This window comes from Sapajus apella, unplaced genomic scaffold, assembly GCF_009761245.1.
Source record: "Sapajus apella isolate SASKATOON/1434 unplaced genomic scaffold, GSC_monkey_1.0 scaffold46, whole genome shotgun sequence".
NCBI classification, from domain to species: Eukaryota; Metazoa; Chordata; class Mammalia; order Primates; family Cebidae; genus Sapajus; species Sapajus apella.
Genome location: NW_022436986.1, coordinates 1047440 through 1064398, shown reverse-complemented (window position 1 = coordinate 1064398; position 16959 = coordinate 1047440). Strand labels below are relative to the sequence as shown.

The 16959-nt window shown below is 50.1% G+C and overlaps 1 protein-coding gene across 7 annotated transcripts in view; it reads left to right on the top strand.

The window, feature by feature from the left end:
* Positions 1-9459, top strand: part of TLN1 (talin 1) — a 35285-nt gene extending 25826 nt beyond the window's left edge. For 5 of the 7 annotated variants that reach the window (XM_032239998.1, XM_032239992.1, XM_032239995.1 and 2 more), the window contains 18 exons: positions 55-204; positions 314-415; positions 495-614; positions 1323-1469; positions 1588-1754; positions 1922-2105; positions 2196-2321; positions 2419-2535; positions 6122-6307; positions 6418-6525; positions 6829-6831; positions 7034-7139; positions 7337-7461; positions 7567-7692; positions 8123-8185; positions 8297-8479; positions 8628-8756; positions 8884-9459. In XM_032239998.1, the coding sequence (XP_032095889.1) occupies positions 55-204; positions 314-415; positions 495-614; positions 1323-1469; positions 1588-1754; positions 1922-2105; positions 2196-2321; positions 2419-2535; positions 6122-6307; positions 6418-6525; positions 6829-6831; positions 7034-7139; positions 7337-7461; positions 7567-7692; positions 8123-8185; positions 8297-8479; positions 8628-8756; positions 8884-9009 (2268 nt within the window). In that variant the 3' untranslated portion in view covers positions 9010-9459. The remainder of the gene's footprint in view (positions 1-54; positions 205-313; positions 416-494; positions 615-1322; positions 1470-1587; positions 1755-1921; positions 2106-2195; positions 2322-2418; positions 2536-6121; positions 6308-6417; positions 6526-6828; positions 6832-7033; positions 7140-7336; positions 7462-7566; positions 7693-8122; positions 8186-8296; positions 8480-8627; positions 8757-8883) is intronic. The other 2 variants (XM_032239999.1, XM_032239997.1) reach the window with 1 other exon arrangement.
* Positions 9460-16959: the final 7500 nt, after the last annotated feature.

Sequence of the window (16959 nt, the reverse complement as noted above, 5' to 3'; positions counted from 1 at the left end):
CTAGAAAGGGGTTGCAGAAACAGGAACAACAGAGCTCTTCTCCTCTCCGCACAGCAAGCAGCTCACACCCAGGAAGCCCTGGAGGAGGCTGTGCAGATGATGACAGAGGCCGTAGAGGACCTGACAACAACCCTCAACGAGGCAGCCAGTGCTGCTGGGGTCGTGGGTGGCATGGTGGACTCCATCACCCAGGCCATCAACCAGGTTAGAGTCTTGGGGTGCCTGTGGACACTGAGGCCACCCTGGGCCAGGGCCTCCAAGCACAGTGGCAGAGACCCTGACAGTCTTTCCCCTTCCCTATCCTCCCCCTCAGCTGGATGAAGGACCAATGGGTGAACCAGAAGGTTCTTTTGTGGATTACCAAACAACTATGGTGCGGACAGCCAAGGCCATTGCAGTGACCGTTCAGGAGATGGTGAGTTTGGGCAAGTTCCAGAAGACTGCCCTTGGAGAGCTGACTTTGGATGTAACTTCACTTCTTCCATTATCACCAGGTTACCAAGTCAAACACCAGCCCGGAGGAGCTAGGCCCTCTTGCTAACCAGCTGACCAGTGACTATGGCCGTCTGGCCTCGCAGACCAAGCCTGCAGCGGTGGCTGCTGAAAATGAAGAGGTAAACATGGAGGCAGCTCTGCCCTGCCCCTTGTTCCTGATGCGTCAGAGTCTAGGGTTGTCCCATCCTACCCTCTGTGATCGTTCATACAAAGGGAACAGCCTCAGGGCCAACCTGCTGAAGACTAGTGAGGCTCTGGGTAGGGACAGAGGATTAAAGCCTTCAGTCACAGGGACAAAGGAGTTAGCACAGAATCTGGAGCTTTTCCAGGCCTGCCTCTCTGGCTTCTGCCAACCCTCATCTGGGCCTATGGCTGCTTCTCTGATGTGCTGCCAGTCCGTGTTCTGATTCTTTCTTGTCACAAACCCATGAAGCTCTTCCTTTCCTAAGCCTCTGGCTTTCCAAGAAAGCAAGTAATTGGATCTTAGCAGATCCAATCCTCAAAACCTTCCATAACCCCATACAGGCCACATTGTAATCCACAGCCCTCTGATTCCAGCACTCAAGCATAAAGTGCTCCTCCCTCCTCCCCACTGTGCTTTAGACAATCCTCACCAGTTACTGCCTGCTTGCTACTGTTTTCCATGTGTAGGAGGTGACCTCCTGCCTAAAGGATATGAAACTAGAAAAGTCCTTGTGCTGGGAACTTTCTCTGCTTCTTTAGTCTACAGTGCATGTTTTTTCTATATCCTTAGTGACTCTTCCAAGCACAATGGAGGTACCCTAGTGCCCCTTGTAAAATCCATCTCTCTCTCTCTCGGCTCACAGATAGGTTCCCATATCAAACACCGGGTACAGGAGCTGGGCCATGGCTGTGCTGCTCTGGTCACCAAGGCAGGCGCCCTGCAGTGCAACCCCAGTGATGCCTACACCAAGAAGGAGCTCATAGAGTGTGCCCGGAGAGTCTCTGAGAAGGTGATGTCTTTGCCATCCTCCTCCAGCCCTCTCTTCTTGTCACTTCTTCCAGGTGTGGGTAACCTTTCCATTTCACATGGCACCTTCCACAGCCACCATGTGACTTTCCCTACCCCAGGTCTCCCACGTCCTGGCTGCACTCCAGGCTGGGAATCGTGGCACCCAGGCCTGCATCACAGCAGCCAGTGCTGTGTCCGGTATCATCGCCGACCTCGACACCACCATCATGTTTGCCACTGCTGGCACGCTTAATCGCGAGGGTGCTGAAACTTTTGCTGACCACCGGTAAGGCAGGAACTGGGCCTGAGGGAGGCAGACTGGTCGGGGCACTGGGCTGGAAGAGGTAGGATAACATTTGCTTGAATGGGGAAGACCTGGACCAGCCACCTTGGACAGGCTGGAGTAGATAAGGGAGATCTGAGGAGAGCTGACAAAGCTGGGCCCTCCCTCAGGGAGGGTATTCTGAAGACTGCGAAGGTGCTGGTGGAGGACACCAAGGTCCTGGTGCAAAACGCAGCTGGAAGCCAGGAGAAGTTGGCGCAAGCTGCCCAGTCCTCCGTGGCGACAATCACCCGCCTTGCTGATGTGGTCAAGCTGGGTGCAGCCAGCCTGGGAGCTGAGGACCCTGAGACCCAGGTAGTAACCTGATGCTCCTAATTCCGGCTGGAACCACTTCCTGTCCTGCTGCTTCCTCCCATAGACCAGAGCCAATGCTCTCCCACACAGGTGGTACTGATCAACGCAGTGAAAGATGTAGCCAAGGCCCTGGGAGACCTCATCAGTGCAACGAAGGCTGCAGCTGGCAAAGTTGGAGATGACCCTGCTGTGTGGCAGCTGAAGAACTCTGCTAAGGTTGGAGAGAATGAGAGCAACATCAGGAGGGTCACTGGACTAATGGACTCCTTCTCTTCCTTAAAATCATTCCTCTTCTCTCTCCTGATACCTCTAGGTGATGGTGACCAATGTGACATCATTGCTTAAGACAGTAAAAGCCGTGGAAGATGAGGCCACCAAAGGCACTCGGGCCCTGGAGGCAACCACAGAGCACATACGGCAGGAACTGGCGGTGAGCGGGAGTCTAGGGCATCAGGGACTAGGGTCAGAGAGAGGGATCCTGAAAGCCTGTGAACATGTGCCTCACAAATACTCACAGACATAGTCACAGACAGTCTATCATCTCTCTAATTGCCATACTTCTTTTTTTTGTTTGTTTTTGAGAAGGGTCTTGTTCTGTAGCCATCCTCCTCCAGCCCTCTCAGCCCTCTCCTCTTGTCACTTCTCCCAGACGTGGGACTCACATGGTGACGGAGCAAGGTGCCTTTCCATTTCATATGGCACCTTTCTCAGTCACCATGTGACTTTTCCTACCCCAGATCTCACACATCCTCCTCCTGGAGTACAGTGGCGTGATCCTGGCTCACTGCAACCTCCACCTCCCAGGTGGAACAATTCTCATACCTCAGCCTCCTGAGTAGCTGGGACTACAGGCGCATACCATGCTGGCTAATTTTTGTATTTTTAGTAGAGACAGGGTGTCACCGTGTTGACCAGGCTAGTCTCGAACTCCTGGTCTCAAGTGATCCACCCACCTCCGCCTCCGAAAGTGCTGGGATTATGCTCATGAGCCACTGGGCCCAGCCTCTCATCACCAAATATCTTTTTTTTTTTTTTTTTTTTTTTTTTGAGACGGAGTTTCACTCTTGTTACCTAGGCTGGAGTGCAATGGTGCGATCTCGGCTCACCACAACCTCCGCGTCCTGGGTTCAGGCAATTCTCCTGCCTCAGCCTCCTGAGTAGCTGGGATTACAGGCATGTGCCACCATGCCCAGCTGATTTTTTGTATTTTTAGTAGAAACGGGGTTTCACCATGTTGACCAGGATGGTCTCGATCTCTTGACCTCGTGATCCACCCGCCTCGGCCTCCCAAAGTACTGGGATTACAGGCGTGAGCCACCGCGCCCGGCCCATCACCAAATATCTTAAGTGAGCTACACTCATGTCTTTCCCCTACTCATAGGTTTATTCCTTAGCATTTGACAACTGTCTTTTTTTTTACCTCCCACTTTCTCCAGTCACTAGTGGCCTCTTAGTTGCCACACTCAGTGGCCTCTTCTTGGCCTTCATCCTTTTCAAACATTTCCAAAGCATCTGACTCTGTGTTAACAAGCCTCTCTTTGAATTTCTTTCTTCCCTTGGCCTAGATACTGGCTTTTCTCTTGTTTCTTGAACATCATTGAATCACCTTTAACCTAGTAAATGCAGAGGCCTTCCTAGGGTTGTACAAATAGCCTTTTTCTCTTCTTTGGCAAGTTTAACCACTTTCATTATTATTCAGTAAGAAGCAGATACCCAGTTCTGGGTTATTTTCAACTGCTTGTTTGATATCACCACCTAGAGGTGGTGCTTCCAAACCATGACATGGTCCTCCTAATGGTGGAAACACCCTTGCAGTCATGAAGATTCCACCTCAGTCGTCTTTGACTTCACCATCTTAGCCACCATATTCAGGCCATTGCCATGTCCTTTCACTCCTCCTCCCTAGTCCCACTGTCTGCACTCTGGTTCATACTTCCATACTCTCCTGCACTTTGGCTGCTGCACCAGTTTTCTCCCTGGTATCCCTGCTTCCGGTCTCTGCCACTCTCCTCTCTTCCTACTCATCTTTCTAATTTCTAAATTCATCTTTCTGGGTTCTGTTTTCACCTCTACTCGAAGATGTTCAAGTTGGAACTCTTGACTTTCTGCCTCCCATACCTGGTCCTTTCCTGGTTTTCCCCCATCTCAGTAAATGGCACCTTTTAGTAACTCAGTTCCTAAAGCCAGAAACCCAGCTTCAATATATTAGACATCTCTCTTTCTCTCATTCATCACATCTAAGTTTTGATAGTGCCCCTTCCAAACACAGCTCATTTTCTCTTTCCCCATCTCTCTCCCACCACTACCACACTGTCCAAACCATCATCAGCCCTTCACTGGATTTATGTAGTAAGTCTCTATCCAGTCTTCATGCTTCAACACTTCCCCCACAATCCTCCTTTCTACACAGTAGCCACAATTATGTTTTTAAACTATAAGTTAGAGGCTGGGCACGATGGCTGATGCCTGGAATCCTAGCACTTTGGGAGGCTGAAGTGGGAGGATCACTTGAGTGAGTTCAAAACTAGTTTGGGCAACATAGCAAAATCCTGTCTCTACAAAAAATTTAAAGATTAGCTAGGCAAGATTGCCCATACCCGTCCCAGTTACTCAGGGGTCTGAAGGCAGGAAGATTCCTTGAACTCAGGAGTTCAAGACTGTGGTGAGCTATGATCATTCCAGGGCACTCCAGCCTGGGTGACAGATCAAGACCCTGTTTTAAATATATATATATTTAAATATAGAGAGACAGATTATATTAGAATATATATAATATATATTATATATATCAGATTAGTGACATCAATAAATATATATAGAAAATTATTTCACTTCACTACTTAAAACTCATTAGTGATGGCCCTGCTTTACTTCTCCAGTCTCATCCTACTCCCCTTGCTGCACCCCGTCCCCCTGCACACAGTCAGTTCTGAGAACATGCCAAGCTCTTACCTGCTGCAGGCTCTTCCACTCACTTTAGTCCAGCCTTTTGAGCACTGGGCTTCTTCCAGTTCATCAGGCTTCAGCTTCCATGTCATCTCCTCAGAGAGTCCTTCCCTGACCACCTATCTGAAATAGTTCTCATCACAGCATTCTCTTTTATTACCTCATAATCCAAATCACAGTCCTCAGTTTTACTGCTAGTTTACTCATTTATTACCTAGGTCCAAAACCAGAATGTGAGCTCCATGAGAACAAGGAGCATCCCTAGCCCCTTGCATAGAATCTACCACCTAGCTGATGTTTAATAATTTTTGTGGATTGAATAAATATATCCATCAAAATATATTATGGCTTTCACATACTATGTAAAATTAAGTTCCTCAGTGTGATATTCAAGGCGCCAATAACCAGTCCTATATTCCAGAATATTCCTTGATACTTTCACACTTGACATCCTGATTGTTCATGTCCTACTATTTACCTAAAAATGCCCTCCTATCATCTTTACACTTTCTTTTTTTGAGTCTCGCTGTGTCATCCAGGCTGGAGTGCAGTGGCACAGTCTTGGCCCACTGCAACCTCTGCCTCCCAGGTTCAAGTGATACTCCTGCTTCAGCCTCCCAAGTAGCTGGGACTACAGGTGCCTGCTAACCACACCCGGCTAATTTTTTTATTTTTAGTAGAGACAGGGTTTCACCATATTGGCCAGGCTGGTCTCAAACTCCTGGCCTTGTGATCTGCCCGCCTTGGCCTCCGAAAGTGCTGGGGTTACAGGTGTGAGTCACCACACCCAGCTATCTATGTATCTTTTATGGCTCAGCTCTGCCTCTCACCCCTTCAAGGCTTCTCTCTATTTTGGGAATGAAAACTCAGCCAAAAGCCACTTTTGTAATTTCAAACAAACAAACTCTCCCCAGTTGCTTCAATGAGAAATGATAACCAACCACCTTCTGTTACATTCACTGTGATGTGTGACTCTCTCCAAGGACTGCACCAAATCACATGCACAGAGTTCTACATTGTCTCATAGTCTCAGCCACTGTAAAATCTTTCTTCTTGTTCTGCCCCCACAGGTTTTCTGTTCGCCAGAGCCACCTGCCAAGACTTCTACCCCAGAAGACTTCATCCGAATGACCAAGGGTATCACCATGGCAACAGCCAAGGCCGTTGCCGCTGGCAATTCCTGTCGCCAGGAAGATGTCATTGCCACAGCCAATCTGAGCCGCCGTGCTATTGCAGATATGCTTCGAGCTTGCAAGGTAGAAATCCCTGAGGCATTTTCATGGGGCAGCTTTGGGCCAGAACATAGTGGGAGAGAAACTATAGGGATCTGGGGGGCCTAAAGCTAACATATTACTCTGGGGGACAGGAAGCAGCTTACCACCCGGAAGTGGCCCCTGATGTGCGGCTTCGAGCCCTACACTATGGCCGGGAATGTGCCAATGGCTACCTGGAACTGTTGGACCATGTGCTGCTGGTAAGGGAGGGAGTTGTTTGTTCCTTATACCAGCCTCTCTGAATACACAGGTCTCTTCCTGCAAGTCTCACACTCTGCTGTTTTGCTCAGATCTCCTTCCTACCCCATCCTCTATTTCCCAAATCTATTCTCCTTTCCAAGCCTCCCTTTCTCCCAGGCCCCATCCTTTTATCATGTTTGGTTCTCCCAATCACCTCTTCTTCCTCCTCTTTTTTCTTTTCTCTTCCCTTCTCACCTGACCACCCCTTTCTCTACCTTCATTGTCTCTTCTTTCTTCTCATCATTCTCCTTGCTCCTTGTCAGCCGGTGAGTGACACAGCCCCACTGTCTCCGTCATGTGTGCAGTGTGATGCATGGTGTGTGCTTAGATAGGGAGTGTGGTGTTTGAGGGCTGTGGTATGGAGCGCTCTAGGGATGGGGGTGAGGGGCTCATGGTCTGCCCTATTTCATAGATCAGGGTAGACCCTAAGATGTGATGCTCTTTGTCCCCTGCCCACTTCTTGCCCAGACCCTGCAGAAGCCAAGCCCAGAACTGAAGCAGCAATTGACAGGACATTCAAAGCGTGTGGCTGGTTCAGTCACTGAGCTCATCCAGGCTGCTGAAGCTATGAAGGGTGAGGGGTGGCCAGGGCCAGGGAGGGAAGGAAAACCCTTGTCGTGATGTGATCTCTGCTTCCTGGCTGGACCACTCTGTGCTAGCCTCTGCCCATAGTCCCCAAGGTGCCAGGGCCTGGTGATATAACCATGTTCCCTGGTGCTTTTGACCTCCCCACTCTGCCTTAGCCTCTTCCCTCTTCCTTTATCCCACCAGGAACAGAATGGGTGGACCCAGAGGACCCCACAGTCATTGCTGAGAATGAGCTCCTGGGAGCTGCAGCTGCCATTGAGGCTGCAGCCAAAAAGCTAGAGCAACTGAAGCCCCGGGCCAAACCCAAGGTCAGTCCTGTTCCCCTCCTCCTCTACCCACACCATGGCAGAATTTCCCCACCTTCAGCCCATCTCTGACTTTACATCTCTTTCGGCAACCTTTGTTTATTGCAGGAAGCAGATGAGTCCTTGAACTTTGAGGAGCAGATACTGGAAGCTGCCAAGTCCATTGCTGCAGCCACCAGTGCACTGGTAAAGGCTGCGTCGGCTGCCCAGAGAGAACTAGTGGCCCAAGGGAAGGTGAGTGCTTAAAACCCAGAAGAGGCCAGGTGCAGTGGCTCAAGCCTGTAATCCCAGCACTTTGGGAGGCCAAGGTTAGCAGGTCACCTGAGGTCAGGAGTTCGAGACCAGCCTGGCAAACATGGCGAAACCCCATCTCTACTGAAAATACAAAAATTAGCTGGGCATGGAGGTATGCGCCTCTAATCCCAGCTACTCAGGAGGCTGAGGAAGGAGAATCACTGGAACCCAGGAGGCAGAGGCTACAGTGAATCAAGATTGTGCCACTGCACTCCAGCCTGGGCAACACAGCAAGACTCTGTCTGGAAAACAAAAAACCCAGAATTACAGGGACGGGTTGTCACTTTGATTTCCACATCCACATCTGGAGCCAGTGAGCCTTTGAAGTAAGGAAAGTGCAGGTCTAAGCAGGCTCTCCTCCTTCCTCCAGGTGGGTGCCATTCCAGCCAATGCACTGGACGATGGGCAGTGGTCCCAGGGCCTCATTTCTGCTGTAAGTATGCAGTACCTACTAGGTCTCTCTGAGTTTGAGAGACTCGAGAAGGCTGGAGAGGGGATGGACCAGGGCAAGGGGCATATTTTAAGCAAACACTCCTTGCTTTAGGCCCGGATGGTGGCTGCGGCCACCAACAATCTATGTGAAGCAGCTAATGCAGCTGTACAAGGCCATGCCAGCCAGGAGAAGCTCATCTCATCAGCCAAGCAGGTAGCTGCCTCCACAGCCCAGCTTCTTGTGGCCTGCAAGGTCAAGGCTGACCAGGACTCTGAGGCAATGAAACGACTTCAGGTGAGGAACCCTGACCCATCCCATTGTCCCTTGGGCTATACTGCTTCAAACTGTTACCCCTGAGATGTGTTTGTATGAGAGAATTGAGGGACTGTCTCAACTGGGATCCTACCTGAGTTCTCAACTTCGCTGCTTTCTCTCTGCCCAGGCTGCTGGCAACGCAGTGAAGCGAGCCTCAGATAACCTGGTGAAAGCAGCACAGAAGGCTGCAGCCTTCGAAGACCAGGAGAATGAGACAGTGGTGGTGAAGGAGAAAATGGTTGGCGGCATTGCCCAGGTGAGCTTCACCCCAGACACTGAGCGATACTGTCAGGAGGGCAGTCACATTGCCTGCACTGGTCCCAAATACCCTATACCCCTGCTGTGCATCCTCACTGAACTGAGTCTCCAATCCCCACCCTCAGATCATCGCAGCACAGGAAGAGATGCTTCGGAAGGAACGAGAGCTGGAAGAGGCAAGGAAGAGACTGGCACAGATCCGGCAGCAGCAGTACAAGTTCCTGCCTTCAGAGCTTCGAGATGAGCACTAGAGAAGCCACTTCTATTTAACGCAGACCCAGCCCAGAGACTGTGCCTGCCACTACCAAAGCCTTCTGTCAGGGCCCAACCTACCCCAACCCAGCACTACCTGAAGTGCCTGCCAAACCCCGGGGGCCTGGCCCCACCCAGTCCCGCCGCACATCTCCCGTCCTCTCCCCAATCCCAAGTGCCTTCATGCCCTAGGGCCCGCAAGTGCCTGCCCCTCCCCAGAGTATTAACGCTCCAAGAGTATTATTAACGCTGCTGTACCTCAATCTAAACCTGCCAGGGCCCCAGCCCACTCTACCCGCCAGCAGCTTCTACCAGTCCCACAGCCTCATCAGCTCTCTTTGTCGTTTTTTTATACTATCTTCCCCCACCCCCAGCTACCCATGGAGGCTGCAGAGTTGTAAGCTCCAAACAGGCCATGCTCTAATAAAAATGATTCTACCTACAACCTCTACCTGGCTTCAAGGGAGATAGAAGATTCCTCCCAGGGCAGTAGGGAAGAGTGGGATTGGGTTCTGCCACCCACCTTGATCCGGCATGAAATGGGTGAGGGGAAGACTGGCAGTCTGCCCCCTGAGGTCCCTTCCTCCTCCTTGCACCTGGACCCCTAAAGTTATCCATTAGGGAAGGTGTGCCTGAGAAATTATACTTCTGTTATCCCCACCTCACTGCCCAGCACCTAAGCCTCACCAGATGTTCTGATGCTGGGACAGCAGCTACTACAGCTCCTTGTAGCTATGAGGACATTCTGTTCTTCATAACTACCCGTGGTATATCAACAAATCCAGTCCTTGGCCAAATTCACATTTTCAAAAGAAGCTTTGCTAAAAATAATAAGCCTATAAATGTCTGAACCTAACAGAACTGTGACCACAGAATTGGTTGAAGCCATTAGCAAGCAAAAAATCCAAATTGAGGCTGCCTGGGGTAAGTAACTGCTTTTGATTGGGTTGGGGCACCCCTGCCTAGAGTAGCACTGACAGGAAAAAGTTTGACCCACGTGTGAGAATTTATCGTTGGAGGGGCAGAGCACCCCTAATGGCCAGGCAGGTACTAGTAGCTCTGATCCTGCAGCCCTGCTAATCTGGTGGGTCAGTGCTTCTCTCCTTGGTGGCAGTCAGGGAGGTGGATGCTATGTGCTTCCACTTCCTCATCCACCCATTCTGCCCACACTACGTGAACTCTGGAAGTCGTCTTAGGTTGGCCACTATTTTCATGCATGATTCTTTAGTCAACCTTGCTGCCCGTTACTTCCTCAAGTAGAACACAAATACCACCCATCTGCTACTAACACGTTCTACTCCCACCCCATTGGGGAAAGTTTGAAGTAGATGGAATGAAGCTGGTACAGTGGCTAGAGCCTCTAATCCCAGCTATGTGGAAGGCTGAGGCAGGAGGACTGCTTGAGCCCAGAGTTTGAGGCTGCAGTGAGCTATGATGGTGCCACTGTGTGCCAGCCTGAGTGACAGAGTGAGAGCCTTTCTCTAAGAAATAAATTAGATGGAACTACTTTGTCCAGGACAGCCAAATGGGGATGGTGCCAACTTCCTACCAGCACTCCTGTCACCTGTGATTCATTCATTCAATATTTACTAAGCCATGCCTGTGCTAAGCACTAAAAAATTGAGATGTATTATCACTTCTCTGACAAAGAGGACTGGCAACTCTGGTACATACTGCGGTGGCTCCCTAATCCTAGATTCAGTGTCATGGCATCATGAGTTGAGGACCTTGGAGATCAAATCCCTTCTACAACCTCCCCAACAAGTGGCAGTCCAGACTCAACTCCGGCTATGAGCCCAGGACATCTGCTTACTCCTGTTACCATTTCCCTGTCATGTCCTCAGGGACTGGGACCAATCACATACTTCCTACTAGTGCTATCTTGGGAGCCGTCTGGGGAGAGGCTTTAACAGTCATTAGACTAGCAGCTCTTCAAATGTGATCCTCAGATCCCTAAGGTTCCCTAAGACCTTTTCAGAGGTCCATAGGTCAAAACTATTTTCATAACAATACCAAAAATTATTTTCCTTAGCTGGGGATGGTGGCACAAACCTGTAATCCCAGCTACTCGGGCAGCTGAGGCACCAGAATCACTTGAACCTGGGAGGCAGAGGTTGCACTGAGCCAAGATCGTACCACTGCACTCCAGCCTGGGCAACAGAGCAAGACTCAAAAAAAAAAAGTATTGATGAAGTAAACATGTATTAATTTAAACCTTAATCCCTGAGGAAAAGTCTTTTCAACATTCTGTATGATAAAGTAGGAAGTATGCATAAAGCACTTTGCATACAAAAGTACGATGGTTTTCTGGAGGAAATAACAGGCTGTTCTTTCAGTTGTGAGCTGAACTAGCTGCTGTTTCATGGAATGCCACATTTACTCAAAAGAATGACTGACAAACTGTGGTTATCAGACTTAGGTAGCTGGCAGAACTTTTCTGAAAAAAGGAAAAAAGTGAGTGTGTCACTTCAGGGAAAAATGTGACAGTGTTTGTTGCCAATGATACAATTCAAGCTTTCAAGTGAAAAATCAAATTTTGGAACACTTGTATTTGCTACATGAGCTTCACAGCTTCCCAAAATTTAAAACTTAAAGACTTTACTCTTCTCCAATATAATATTATGAAGAAAAACAATTTACTGTTGAAACCTATTGTGATTTTTTAAAATTTTTATTTATTTATTTTTGAGACAGAGTCTCGATCAGTTGCTCAGCCTGAAGTGCAATGGTGCAGTCTCAGCTTACTACAACCTCCATCTCCCAGGTTCAAGAAATTCTCCTGCCTCAGCCTCCGAGTAGCTGGGACTACAGGTGCCTGTCACCACACCCAGCTAACTTTTTGTATTTTTAGTAGAGATGGGGTTTTGCCATGTTGCCTAGGCTGGCCTTGAATTCCTGAGCTCAGGCAATCCACCTATCTTGGCCTCCCAAAGTGCTGGAAATACAGGCATAAGCCTGTAACCTGGCCTGAAACCTATTGTAATGTTTTAAGTTACATATAATGAAACATCAGTATTTGGAAGATCTGCATAGCTCAGTGAATCAATTATTTTCCATATGACCAGTGCATGGTGTTAGAAAATTATATATACGTAAAATATCCAATCAAGGTGCAGTTCAGAAAAAAAAGATTTTTTTTTCTTGGGAGACAGTCTTGCTCTGTTGCCCAAGCTGGAGTGCAGTGGCTTGATGTCGGCTCACTGCAGCCTTCTCCTCCCAGGTTCAAGTGACTCCCTTGCTTCACCCTACTGAGTAGCTGGGATTGTGCCACCACATCCAACTAATTTTTGTATTTTTAGTAGAGACAGGGTTTTACCATGTTGGCCAAGCTGATCTCAAACTCCTGACCTCAGGTAATCTGCCCACCTTGGGCTCCCAAAGTGCTGGGATTACAGGCATGAGCCACCACACCCGGCCGAAACAACAGATTTTAATTTAATAGTACGAAAAGGTCACTGATATAGTTTCAGGTTCTACATTGCAACTAACCCTTAAGAAACTGCCAATTATCAGCCAGGCACAGTGGCCCACACCTGCAATTAATTCCAGCACTTTGGGAAGCTGAGGTGGGAGGGTAGCTTGAGCCTAGGAGTTTGAGACCAACATAGGCAACACAGTAGGACACCATGTCTTTTTTTAAAAAAGCTGGGTATGGGCTGGGCCTGGTGGCCCACGCCTGTAATCCAAGCACTTTGGAGGCCAAGGCGGGCGGATCACCTGGAGGTCGGGAGTTCAAGACCAGCCTGACCAACATGGTGAAACTCCATCTTAAATTTCAAAAAAAAAAAAAAAAAAAAAAAAAAAAAAAAAAAAGCCAGGTATGATAGTGTACATCTGTAGTCCCAGTGACTGGAGGAGACTGAGGCAGGGAGATTACTTGAGCCTGGAAGGTCAAGGCTGCAGTGAGCCAAGCTGTGATTGTGTCACTGCACTCTAGCCTGGGTGTTAGAGCCAGATCTTGTCTCAAAAAAAACCATAAGAGTCCAGGCCCGGCACAGTGGCTTATGCCTGTAATCCCAGCACTTTGGGAGGCTAAGGTCAGGAGTTCGAGATCAGCCTGGCCAACATGGCGAAACTCCGTCTCCACTAAAAATACAAAAATTAGCTGGGTGTGGTGGCTTATGCCTGTAGTCCCAGCTACTCGGGAGGCTGAGGCAGGAGAATAGCTTGAACCTGGGAGGTGAAAGTTGCAGTGAGCTGAGATCGCACCATTGTACTCCAGCCTGTGTGACAGCAAAATTCTGTCTCAAAATAATAATAAAAATAATAATAATAATAGGCCAGGTGTGGTGTTTCACACCTGTAATACCTGCACTTTGGGAGGCTAAGGCAGGCAAATCACTTGAGGTCAGGAGGTTGAGACCAGCCTGGCCAACATCGTGAAACTCTGTCTCTACTAAAAATAGAAAATTTAGTCAGGCATGGTGGTGCCTGCCTGTAGTCCCAGCTACTCAGGAGGCTGAAGCATGAGAATCACTTGAACCTAGGAAGCGGAGGTTACAGTGAGCCAAGATCTCGCCACTGCACTCCAGCCTGGGCCACCGAGCGAGACTCTGTCTCAAAAATAAATAAATAAATAGGCCAGGTGCAGTGGCTCACACCTGTAATCCCAGCACTTTGAGAGGCCAAGGCGGGCAGATCACGAGGTCAACAGATCGAGACCATCCTGGCCAACTTGGTGAAACCTTGTCTCTACTAAAAATACAAAAATTAGCCGGGCATGGTGGCGGGCGCCTTTAATCCCAACTACTCAGGAGTCTCAGGCAGGAGAATCGCTTGAACCCTGGAGGCAGAGGTTGCAGTGAGCCAAGATCACACCGCTGCACTCCAGCCTGGGCAACAGAGTGAGACTCTGTCTCAAAAAAAAGAAAAAAGAAGGCCGGGCGCGGTGGCTCAAGCCTGTAATCCCAGCACTTTGGGAGGCCGAGGCGGGTGGATCACAAGGTCAAGAGATCGAGACCATCCTGGTCAATAAGGTGAAACCTCGTCTCTACTAAAAATACAAAACATTAGCTGGGCATGATGGTGCGTGCCTGTAGTCCCAGCTACTTGGGAGGCTGGGGCCGGAGAATTGCTTGAACCCAGGAGGCAGAAGTTGCGGTGAGCCAAGATCGTGCCATTGCACTCCAGTCTGGGCAACAACAGCAAAACTCCGTCTCAAAAAAAAAAAAGAAAAAAGAATAAATAAATAAATCTTTCCAACTACATAACTGTTGTGAGACCGGATTTTCTTCATATACAGTGCTTCAGACTAACCAACATATAGCAACAGATCAAGTACGGAAGCAGATATTAAGAATCCAGCTGTCCCCTTGGAAGCCAGAGAGTAAAGAGATTTGCAAAAATACAAAATAATTTCCATACTCTCACTAATTCGGGGAATGGGAATATAGTTATCTTCCATTTAGAACATTATGTTAACATGGCAATTGTGTAACGAGTTTATGTTTGTTATTTTTAATGAATTGATACATATTTAAAACTTTTCTCAGGTTTCATTTTAATATGACAAGGATTGGTAGATATAACCCACTTCAGCAAAAGCTGTTTGGGGGTCTTCAATATATTTTAAGAGTGTGAAGCGTTCTGTTCTAAGACCAAAAGACCCACACCATTTTTAACATATTTGAGTACCCAGAACCTGATACATAAAAAACTCATCTGGCAAATGTTCACGAGTGCCAATTCTATGCCTGGTGCTGTGCTAGGCATTGGGGATTCAGAATTGAGAACAATTGTTTCTGTTGAGGACTCACAGACCAGCAGAGGTGCCAAACCACGTAAGAACAGTTATACCATGGGACTAGAATGAGAGTGAGAGCCTGCACCAAGAACACGCACCTATTAGGTGAGACAGTGGGAAGAGGAGTGGCCAGGGAAGACTTCCCAAAAAAGTTGACACTTGATCTGAGTCTTAAGGCCACCAGGAATCAGCCAAGAGGAAGGGCATTTTAGGGAGAGGGAACAGAATACATAAACTGTGGAAGCTTTAAGAAAAGTGTGGCTATTTCCAGCTCCTGCATGTAGCTCATTATGAATGCAGTATGAGGTAAAAGTCTGAATACAGGGGGTGAGGTTGGGCATGAAAGGAGATGAGGCCAGAGAGACAGGCAGGAGCCAAAACAACGGGCCTTCTATACCATATTAAGAAATGTGGGTTGTTGTTTTTTTTCTTCCTCAAAATAGGCAGGGCGCCCTCGTGCCTGTAATCCCAGCTACTCAGGAGGCCGAGTCGGGAGGATCACTTGAGCCCAGAAGTTCAAGACCAGCCTGGGCAATTAGCGAGCTCTCATCTCAAAAAAGGTCGGGGGACAGGGATTAGGAAGGGGTTTTGGAGGGTTTTAGATAATATTCGCATTAACTTTTAAAAGACATTTGGCAACAGTGTCGTGGAACAGTCAAATGAATGAGTTGAGGAACCAGAAGTAAGACTACAAAAGACTGAAGAATGGAGAAAAGGAGGGGCCAGAGGCCAGCCCAGACTGACCCGAAGAGGAACTCCATTGGTAGGAAGCAGCCTCTCCAGGATTAGGTGGAAGTGAGACGCGAAGGGCAGGGGAGTCCCAGTGGTCCAGCATAGGCTGCTGATGGATGAGGGGTCTTCCACGGAGTTAGAGAAACACTATGAGGTCAGGCCAGGGTTGCTCTCGGTGTGGCGCGAAGGCAGCTAAATACATCTGAATGCGTTTCCACGCCTCCTCCCCACCGTCCCGGCCTGCGGCCCCGGGTTCCCACGGTCCCCAGCCCACTGCAAAATCCAGGCCTCCCGCCTCTCCGCGACTGGAGGGTGAGGGCGAGACTAGCAGCTCCCTCCCCGCTTCCTCCGCTGGTTCTCTCCTCCCCTTCCCCCTACTCCGGGGCGGCTCTCCACTTCCTCTGCCCCCACCCCACCCCAGGGAAAAATGAAAACAAACACCTTCACGCCCCGCGCCTCAGACTCCCAGACCCGACGACCCTGCTCCGTCGCTGATTTGGCGGCACTGGTCCGAGAGGACACCTCGTCCCGGGCCCCCTACACCCCGCAGCTCAGCGACTCTACCCCTCGCCCCCCGCCTTCCCCGCCCCAGCTCGGCTCCGCCTCCCCACGGGGAAACATCCCAAAAAAGGGCAGAAAAGAAATTTCAGCGTAAAGTTGACCCACTGGGAAAGAGAGGAGCGTCGGCGGGGAGCAGAGGAGGAGAGGGAGGGCGCGCGGAGGGGAGAGAGGCCAGGCGAAGGCGGGGGCGGGGAGCGGAGGGGCTCGGGACGCGTCCGGGTGGGAGCGGGGGCGGGGAGCGCGCTGTGACCAGCCGGGCCGCAACCGCGTGGAAAATATGCGGGGCACGTGGGGGGCGGGGCGGGGAGCTGGGTCCCAAGCCGCCGGGCGCTCACAGGAAGGGCCTGGCTCCAGGGACTGGGAGGGGAGGCGAGGGAATGAGAGGTCAGGCCAGTCCTGCAGCCAGCAAGCCGGGTCAAACTCCGCACCGCCACCGGGGTTCTGGGCTCGCCTCCTGCCTCAGTTTCCCCAAGTCACCGATGAGACTCTGCTATCACCAGCACGTCGATAACAAAAACCTAGTGGAACTCAGGGTAAACTGAGGCACTCAAACTGCAGAGGAGCTCTGCCTCCCAAGAGACATTTAATCCGGGGGGATTTGCAGGAAACTTCTAAATTAAGGGTAGCGGCTGCTGCAGCTAAGGGGGAGCACGCCGGTCCCTGTGCCCGGGCAGCTGCCGTGAGCTCACGCCCCGAAATAGCCCCAGGGGCCCCAGCCGCAGCTGCCACTGGATCCGACTGTCACTCAGAGGAAGCCCGGAGCCCCCAGCCCAAGGGTCCCCTCTCCTCCGTAGCGTCGGGGTTTTTCCAGCCGACCGTCGGCTCCTTTTCCCTCCGACGGCTGGCGGGGTAGAGGGGAATTGGGGCGGGACCCCACGGGAGGCGGTCCCGAGTGGGTGGGCGCAGGGGGCAG